Below are 9,656 nucleotides of genomic sequence, written 5' to 3' on the forward strand. Positions count from 1 at the left end.
TTGTTACTTAATAACCGGGGCAGATAAACTTAGAGATTTTCCTAGAACTGCGGCGTCTCATCTTCCCGTCCTGTAGCCAGGGAAGGACAAACACAGATGGCCGCTCAGGATTTTGCCTTAGGTCAGCGCAAGTCTTCCCTAAAGGAAGTGTTCACAGAACTGTAACATATACTGTAGATGCTTCAATGTATTTATAACAGATAAAATAAAAAAATATTATAAAAATAGTGAAAAGATACAACATGTGTTCTATTTAATATACAATATTTAATTTAGTATTTGTATTATATATTTAATTTATTATATTATTTTATTTAATTTCTTATACTTTTTTATTTTAATATTTAATTTATTATATATTTTTAATTTTATTTAATATTTAAATGATTATATATTGTATTTTAATATTTTTATTTTAATATTTTTTTATTTTATATAATTTTTTAATTATTTTTGATTCTATAATTGATTATATTAGATTTTTTATTTTAATATAGAATATTTAATTTATTATATTCCTGCTTATAGAATATCACTGTTTAGATTTTTATTTCAATTACCTTTTTAGGCTTTTACTGTCCCACAATCCATCACTCTAGAGATTTCCTTCTATGTGATAAAGTGAAGATTTCACTATTTTTAGACTCTTGAATCATAAAAAAAAAAAAAAAAAAAAAAAAAAACACAACCCATTTTTTTCGGGGCCTTTGTCGGGTCTAGTACTGGACTGATAGAATTTTTTTTCCCGAGGGGCAATTGGTGTGATCCCTCCAGATACTGGTTAAGATGAACAGAAGTTCAAACCAATCATATAATTACCACCTCAGGATCGCTCAATTATTTTTTTTTTTACAGTAGTGATAAAGCCAGGTCCTTTGAACTGTGAAACGTGTTACAGTACTGATGAAGCCAGGCCCTTTAAACTGTGAAACGTGTTACAGTACTGATGAAGCCAGGCCCTTTGAACTGTGAAACGTGTTAGATTTCGTATGGTAGAAACATCTAAATAAAATAAAATCTGGGATGCATACATTATTCTTTGGCACTTACCTTCTTTCACACCCAAGTCCCTACTGGAGAAAAAAGCCAACCTTGGAATCGCTGTCTGTGCCCCACAGGGACAGTCACTCCCTCTGTTGGTCCTGTTAACAGAAAGTAATAGGAAATCAAAAACCCTTGAGTTGTCACAAAAATAGGAAGATAGAAGAAATCTTCCAGTGGGGGGCAGGAAATGAGACAAAACTACTAGATAAAAATGGCTCTAAATATCAACAGCTACACGTACAGAAATATGCGAATCAGAATATCAAAATGTTGACCATACGCCTCAAGTCCACATGTTGTGATAAAACCCACATTAAAAATAAAATAAAAGTCCACAAGAATAATAATAAATAGTAATTAATAATAAAAAAATATTTAAGCCCTCGTGCTGTGATAAATCCACAACATTTATAATAATAAAAGCCAATATATTTAGAAGAAGAAGAAGAAGAAGAAGAAGAAGAAGAAGAAGAAGAAGAAGAAGAAGAAGAAGAAGAAGAAGAAGAAGAAGAAGAAGAAGAAGAAGAAGAAGAAGAATAAACCAATTTAAAATATATTTAAGTTGAAAATCATTAAACAAATAAAAATAAAATGTGAAATATTTTTCTTATTATTTTTTATTCCTCTTCTACTTTTTATTATTATTATTATTATAAATATATTGGCTTTTATTATTATAAATGTTGTGGGATTTATCACACCATATGGGCTTACATTTTTTATTTTTTATTATTATTCACATGGATATTTATTATTATACATGTTGTGGGATTTATCACATTATGCGGGCTTAAAAATATTTTTTATTATTATTATTTACATGGACTTTTATTTAAAATTATTTTAAATGTTGTGAATTTATCACATTGTGTGGACTTGAATATATTTTGAATTGGTTGATTCTTCTTCTTATTATTATTATTGTTGACTTTTATTATTTATATATACATACATATATATTTATATGTTGTGGGTTTAATCACATTATGTGGACTTAAATATTTTTCTTATTTTTTTATTATTATTAAGTCCACATAATGTGGACCCACAAAATTTTTAGTAATAAAAGTCAATAATAATAATTATAATAATAATAATAATAAAAAGAAGAAGAACAAACCAATTCAAAATATATTCAAGTCCACACGATGTGATAAATCCACAACATTTAAAATCATAAAAGTCCATGTAAATAATAATAATAAAAAATATATATTTTTAAGCCCCACATAATGTGATAAATCCCACAACATTTATAATAATAAAAGTCCATAATAATAATAATAATAATAATAATAATAATAATAATAAGAAGAAGAAACCAATTTAAAATATATTTAAGTCCACATAATGTGATAAAGCCACAACATTTTAAAATCATTTAAAATAATAAAAGTCCATGTGAATAATAATTAAAAATATATTTTAGCCCATATGGCGTGATAAATCCCACAACATTTATAATAATAAATGTCCATAATAATAATAATAATAATAATAAGAAAAAAAATTAAAATATATTTAAGTCCACATAATGTGATGAAGCCACAACATTTTAAAATCATTTAAAATAATAAAAGTCCATGTGAATAATAATAATTAAAAAAAAATTAAGCCCACATGATCTGATAAATCCCACAACATTTTAAATAAATGTCCACATGAATAATAATAATACTAACAAAAATAGTAAATTAATAATAATAAATAAAATAAATATAAAGGCCACGTAATATGATAAAACACGCAAACATTTAAAATAGGACGCAGACACCTCAAGTCCATGACGTTATAAAACCCACAACAAATAGAATACAATACAAACAACCTGCCTGTTATTTTCCTGTAAAACCATCCACAGGGTAGATCTCCAAAAGCCCCGTGACTGCTGCTAGGTGCCGCCATCTTTGATGTGATGTCAGCAGACATCAGCAGAAGGGTGGAGGAGCTGGACCAGCACACACACAGTACTACTTCCAGAAGAGAAGAGGGCAAAGAGGTGGAGGAATCCGACTCTTCCTGAAGTGTCAATTCCTCAACACGTTCAAAGGCAGAGTTGGTGACAGGGTCTCTATAATATGGATCTAGCCAGTTTCAGCCTGCTTTGCATACGTCCTCTAGAATAATTTGGGCTTTGTTGGGACGGGTTCAGCTCCTTGAAGCTGTGGACCTGGGGACAATGTCAGATTTATAAATGGTTTCCTGAATGTATAATGCACCCAATGATGTCTAAAGCTATCAGCCATGGAAGTCCAGCTGGTGCTGAGGAACTACAAGACTCCTCCCTCCAGGCACACGTTGGGCCTTTTGGTTCCTGGACAGCCCAGAGGTTGGCCACACACGATGTGAGTCTTCCAGTAGGGTCATTATTTAGGTCCATAAATGTCATAGAGGTCTATTGTGTCAATTATTAAAAATTTGAGAACTAAGTTGGCTCTGGTTTTTTTTCCCGGCAGGTCTTTTCCTCGCTCTGCGCCTTCCGCTGCCAACTACAGCTGGAATCGTGCCTCCGACCAACTCTCCGGCCTCAACCTGAATAATCCCGGTCAAGATGTCTCTCCTGGCGGCTTTGAATCTGGACCTGGAGATGTCCATGGTGCCAGTTAGCGCTCTGCACTGGCGGGCAGATCTCCTTAAGATCCCTGCTCATGGAAATCACTATGAACACCTATCAGTGCCCATGGAGGATGGGGTGAATGTGCACGGGGCCGAGGGAGGATGCCTGGCAGGTAAGGTGCTCCGGACTTTCAGCTGCCTACTATATACGTGGTGGAAAATCTTAAAGAAAACCTGCGAGGAGGCCATTTTTGACCTTTGCAGGCTGCCTGGTTCTCATGATGATCCTCTGGCTTTTGATCCAAAACAGTGGCCAGATAAGGCCTACCGTCTCAGGCTTTCCTCATATGTAGGCCTCTTCCTGAGGACTCGGGATACTAAAGCCAGAAGATGAGCATAACAGCCAGGCAGCTCATATTTTTTGGATAAAAAGGGGGTCAGCAACAGCACCCTCTATATTGCAGACATGGCAAGTCCAGTTTAAACTGTAAGAGAGCTTCCAAGGCCAACAAGTACAGGGTAGCAACCTGCCTTCCTCGTCCTCCATTTTCCTGCCTTGCGTCACTGACCTTACCAAGCATGCAGGATGGGACTATAGACCTCACTGGCTGCATGCTTGTTTCAGGTCTATGACTTCAGGTCAAGGCAGAGGGGAGGTGGCATTCCCTTTAACATGGCTGCCTCAGCTTGACAGATGTCTTAAAAGCCAACAAGTCCCTATAAAATAGAAGCTCACCTCCCATTTATGACCTCCTTAAAATGTAAATTTCCTGGCTGTGCCTTGGCTTCAAGACTTCTGAGTCGCAGGCCTTGGGCAAGCATGCAGCAAATGCATGTCAAACATCGTAGAGCCTCAAAAACCGGGGGCTCTCTGTTATGCAAACAGCTACCAGATTCCATGAATGGCAGCTGTAGCCCACTCTTCTCCTGAGCCTTGCTGTTGGGCAGTCAAGCAATTCAAACATACTATTCCCAACGCACACGTGGCTGCAAGGTGGCTGTAGATGTTAAGGGTGGCTGCAGCGGCAATCGGCTGGAACCGAAGGTTATCGGAGCAAGCGAATGTCACCAGCCACACCACAGACCTCCAGAGTTGGTCCAAAGCTTTTATTCAGCGATCACATCATTGAAACAGAGGCAACGTTTTAGGAGCCCCATAGAACCCCATTCATCGGGGCGTGTGACCTTTTACATGCCTGATGAAGGGGTCCTGCGAGGATACGAAGGAAGCGCAAGAGAAAGGACAGGTCAAGTCAGGCGCAAGGACAGGTCAAGTCAGGCGCAAGGACAGGCCAAGTCAGGCGCAAGGACAGGCCAAGTCAGGCGCAAGGACAGGCCAAGTCAGGCGCAAGGACAGGCCAAGCCAGGCGCAAGGACAGGCCAAGCCAGGCGCAAGGACAGGCCAAGCCAGGCGCAAGGACAGGCCAAGCCAGGCGCAAGGACAGGCCAAGCCAGGCGCAAGGACAGGCCAAGCCAGGCGCAAGGACAGGCCAAGCCAGGCGCAAGGACAGGCCAAGCCAGGCGCAAGGACAGGCCAAGCCAGACGCAAGGACAGGTCAAGCCAGACGCAAGGACAGGTCAAGCCAGACGCAAGGACAGGTCAAGCCAGACGCAAGGACAGGTCAAGCCAGACGCAAGGACAGGTCAAGCCAGACGCAAGGACAGGTCAAGCCAGACGCAAGGACAGGTCAAGCCAGACGCAAGGACAGGTCAAGCCAGACGCAAGGACAGGTCAAGTCAGAGCTAGAGTCCACAGGAGATATTCAATGGTTTAGACATACAGGTTTCTCTGAACTGCTAAAAAAGCAAATGGAAGGGTCTTCTAATTTTGTTTTTTTAATTTTGGTTTACGACCTTTTCATACGGACAGGAACCCTTATGTGTGACTTTACTGCCCCCATAAATAGAGGTACCTTCATATATTCAAGGTTATCTACTGCGGTATCATAATTTATTTTACTGGTCCTCATAGAAGCCATGGCTTCCATACACTGCACTGATGGTAACCAACAAACTTGACGCAGATGTTTTGCTGTTTGCATCTATAATATTAGGCTGCATCTGGTCCTCTGAACCAGTGGTCCTGGATGGAAAACTGTCCAAAAAGAAATGATCTGCATAGCTCCACCCAATATCCAAAAATTAACAAATTCCTTATTTTTGGATCTGTAATGGAAATAGGACCTAAAACATTCCGTGGTGAGAAGGCTCTACTGTGCCTTTCACTTGTCCTATAAAACAGCCCAACTTGGTTCTCTATTGTTTGACCCAGAAAACCTCAATAATGGCCAAAAAAACTGTGTTGTATTTATGAATAGCCATAAAAAAACACGTACCAACTAGTACATAGAAGATGTCCATGCTGGACAGGTCAAATGTTCTTATTAGTTGGGCAACATACTTAGTTCTCCATTTCTTTTCTTTTCAGGGGATGGATTCACAGATTGGATGACGGAAAGGGTGGACTTTTCATGTTTTCTGCCAATGGTGGCGGATCCATCCATGCCAGGGCCTTCTGCCCCAGACCTGGAAGTCATGGCCACCCTCCTAAAGAAGGAGCTGGAGCAGATGGAAGATTACTTCCTGGAGGAGAGTCTCTCCCCGGGGGTTTCAATGCCACCTGACCAAGTAGCTCCAAGCACACCTCCTTCTCATGAAGTCCACTTCCTCTTTCCAACGCCCGACCAGCAGCTGAGTGGGAGAGGAGTAGAGTTCCCTGCATACATTACGGAAATATCAGCACCTGCCCCCGTGGCACTGAACAACCTAGATTCGGGATGCCTCGAGCTCATGAATCTATACACAGATGTTCCAAGTGATTTCCCAAGAGAAGAAGAGCAGGATTTTATGGTGATCAACGACACCAATGACCCGCCAGCACAAACCAAACGACTAAACAGACCTACCCCTTATGACCGCCCCGCCACAGCCAGCACCAGCTCCTCTGTCTTACACCAACCAAGAGGTGACCGCAAACAGAAAAAAAGAGATCAGAACAAGACGGCGGCTCTGCGCTACCGCCAGCGCAAACGCGCTGAATACGACGCACTGGATGAAGAATGTCAGGGCTTAGAAGTCCGAAACAGGGAGCTGAAAGAAAAGTCTGACTCCATCGAAAGAGAGATCCAGTACGTGAAAGACCTCCTCATTGAGGTCTACAAGGCCAGAAGTCAACGGCTTCGCAACAATTAGAACGTTTTGTACACTGAAAAGCATAAACTTTGGACTAGTGACCACTTTCTAGAGCAGACTATCCAGCAATTGTAAAGTAAGGTATTAGTTTGGGTCCCTAAAAAGAAAAAAAATCTAACACTTGTATCTATGCTTCATACCCTGAGACTAGCTGCAAAGCATGGACATCGACAGGTTCTGTGGTTCTAATCATCCAATGCCTCTCTTGGTCCAGAAATGTCATGGTTTCCAAGATTCAAAAGCCTTTCCAGGTCCAGAAGTTCCATGGTTCTAAAATTTCAATGCCCCTTTTGGTTTAACGGGTTACAGATTCCAAGGTTCCAATACCCCTTCTGGTCCAGAGGTTCCATGGTTATAAGCTTTCAGGGCCTTTCTTGGGCCAGAGGTTCCATGGGTCTAAGGTTCCAATGCCTCTTCTGGTCCAGAGGTTCTATGATTCTAAGGTTCCTTCAGCCCCTGGTCCAAAGGTTTCACGGTTTAAGGTTCCAATGCCCTTTCTGGTCCAGAAGTTCTAAGGTTCCTACAGCCCCCCGGTCCAGAGGTTACATAGACCTAAGGCTCCAATATCCCTTCTGGTCCAGAGATTCCATGGTTGTCAATTTTCTGTGCTTTTTCTGGCCCAGAGGCTCCATAGTTCTAAGGTTCCAATGCCCCTATGGTTCTAAGGCTCCCAGACCCCCCCCCCACCCCCCCCCCCCGGTCCAGAGGTTCTATGATCCTAAGGCTCCAATACCTTCTGGTCCAGAGATTGCATAGTTCTAAGCTTTCTGTGCTTTTCTTGGCCCAGATTCTTCATGGTTCTAAGGTTTCAATGCCCTTTAGGTCCAGAAGTTCTAAGGTTCCTACAGCCTCCGGTCCAGAGGTTCCACGGACCTAAGGCTCCACTACCCCTTCGGATCCAGAAATTCCATGGTTATCAGCTTTCTGTGCTTTTTCTGGCCCAGAGGTTCCATAGTTCTAAGGTTCTAATGCCCCTTCTGGTTCAGAAGTTCTATGGTTCTAAGGCTCCCCCCCCCCTGGTCCAGAGGTTCTATGGTCCTAAGGCTTCAATACCTCTTCTGGTCCAGAGATTGCATAGTTCTAAGCTTTCTGTGCTTTTCTTGGCCCAGATTTTTCATGGTTCTGAGGTTTCAATGCCCCTTCAGGTCCAGAGTTTCTAAGGTTCCCACCCCCCCCCCCCGGTCTAGAGCTTCCATGGCCCCATGGCTTCAATACCCCTTCTTGGTCCAGAGGTTCTATGGTCCTAAGGCTTCAATAACTCTTCTGGTCCAGAGATTGCATAGTTCTAAGCTTTCTGTGCTTTTCTTGGCCCAGATTTTTCATGGTTCTGAGGTTTCAATGCCCCTTCAGGTCCAGAGGTTCTAAGGTTCCCCCCCTCCCCCCCCCCCCCCCCCCGGTCTAGAGCTTCCATGGCCCCATGGCTTCAATACCCCTTCTTGGTGCAGACGTTCCATGGTTATAAGCTTCCAGTGCCTTTTTTGATTAAAAAAAAAGTTTCATGGTTCAAATGCCCCTCCTGGTCTAGAGGTTTCATGGCTGTAAGGTTCCACCACCACCACCACTACTCCTGGACAGGCAAATTACTGCAGCCCTCCCTTTACCAAAGCATTGGGAATAGAATATAACTTTCTATGCATGAATCTTCCCAACATAGATCTTTTTAGAGACCCAACTGATATTTTACTGAGACACTTCAAACCGGCAACGGCGAAGAATTCATCATTTTGCAGACTTTTTGAATGTGATGTAGTGAGGTGTTTATGTTACGTTTTTACCAAATAGTTGTAGCTTTTTGGAGTGGATAAATAAAAAGGGTATACCAATTTCTGTCTCTGGGAAAGCCTTTTACCCCTCAATGTGTCCTTTTATCATTTTCTATGGAAAGAATAGCGATTTGGGAATTATAGAGAGGGATAAATACATCTCTACGGCCAAGAAGGGAAAACGCGAAGGTTACCGACACACATTAAGGTCTCCAGCGTAAGAGAAACTTACCAATTGTGGGGGGCGGGGGGGGCCACTTTGTAAGCTATAGGCAGTAACAACAAAAAAAAAAACCCCAAAAACGGCTTCCCTTAAAAGGTGGTAGATGACTTCATGGTAAGTAAATTGAATCATTTTAGGTTCTGTTCTCAAAAGCTTGAAAATAATTTTTGAGGGCCACCATGCCCACTGGTAGCCTACAAAATGGGCCACCAAACAGTAGACCTTTAAATTTTTAACCCACCCCCTAACTTTGTAAAAAAAAAGGATTTGCCCGCTGACCGGGTACATCGATGACGTTATTCGGACTGACCACTTGATGGCATGTATGGCTTTCCTGGTCGTTTCAACTTTTTGGATTGTGGGATTGTTGGGCAACCTATCAGGGATTGATTTTTATGTTTATTGTTCAAATATTCTAAGTGTGATTAAGAGGGATGTGGGTAATTTGTTATATCTATAAAATAAAAAAAATACAATGTTGCAATTATGAGCACTAATAAATACTAAAATGTTGCACAAAAGTTGGTTCTTTTGCATTCTAAGCCACCAAAAACGCAACAGATTTTCACCAGTCGGATGCAATCAAACATGATTTCTGGTATGGAACTAGTACAACTTGTGCCGCGTACACACGAGCGAATTGTCCGGCGTACTTAGTCCGACATACAATCCGGCGGATAGTCTGGCGGACTTTCTACCGAACGGACTTGGACACACACGGACACACAGAAAGTCCGGCGTTCCCTTGCACGATGACGTACAGCACGTACGACGGGACTAGAAAAAGGAAGTTCAATAGCCAGTAGCCAATAGCTTCCTTTTTCGTACTTGCTTCTGAGCATGCGTCATTCTTAGTCCGCCGGACTAGCGTACTGACA

General features: G+C 41.3%; 1 protein-coding gene across 2 annotated transcripts in view; it reads left to right on the plus strand.

The window, feature by feature from the left end:
- The window catches only part of ATF5 (activating transcription factor 5), a 23,878-nt gene extending 15,263 nt beyond the window's left edge, over positions 1 to 8,615 (plus strand). For both annotated transcript variants that reach the window (XM_077460575.1, XM_077460576.1), the window contains exons 2-3: positions 3,501 to 3,773; positions 6,029 to 8,615. In XM_077460575.1, coding sequence (XP_077316701.1) covers positions 3,596 to 3,773; positions 6,029 to 6,792 — 942 coding nt within the window. In that variant the 5' untranslated portion in view covers positions 3,501 to 3,595 and the 3' untranslated portion in view covers positions 6,793 to 8,615. The remainder of the gene's footprint in view (positions 1 to 3,500; positions 3,774 to 6,028) is intronic.
- Positions 8,616 to 9,656: the final 1,041 nt, after the last annotated feature.

The sequence above is a fragment of the Lithobates pipiens genome, unplaced genomic scaffold (genome assembly GCF_037356315.1).
Source record: "Lithobates pipiens isolate NorthernLeopardFrog02 unplaced genomic scaffold, aLitPip1_a1.2 Scaffold_28, whole genome shotgun sequence".
In the NCBI taxonomy this organism is placed as follows: Eukaryota; Metazoa; Chordata; class Amphibia; order Anura; family Ranidae; genus Lithobates; species Lithobates pipiens.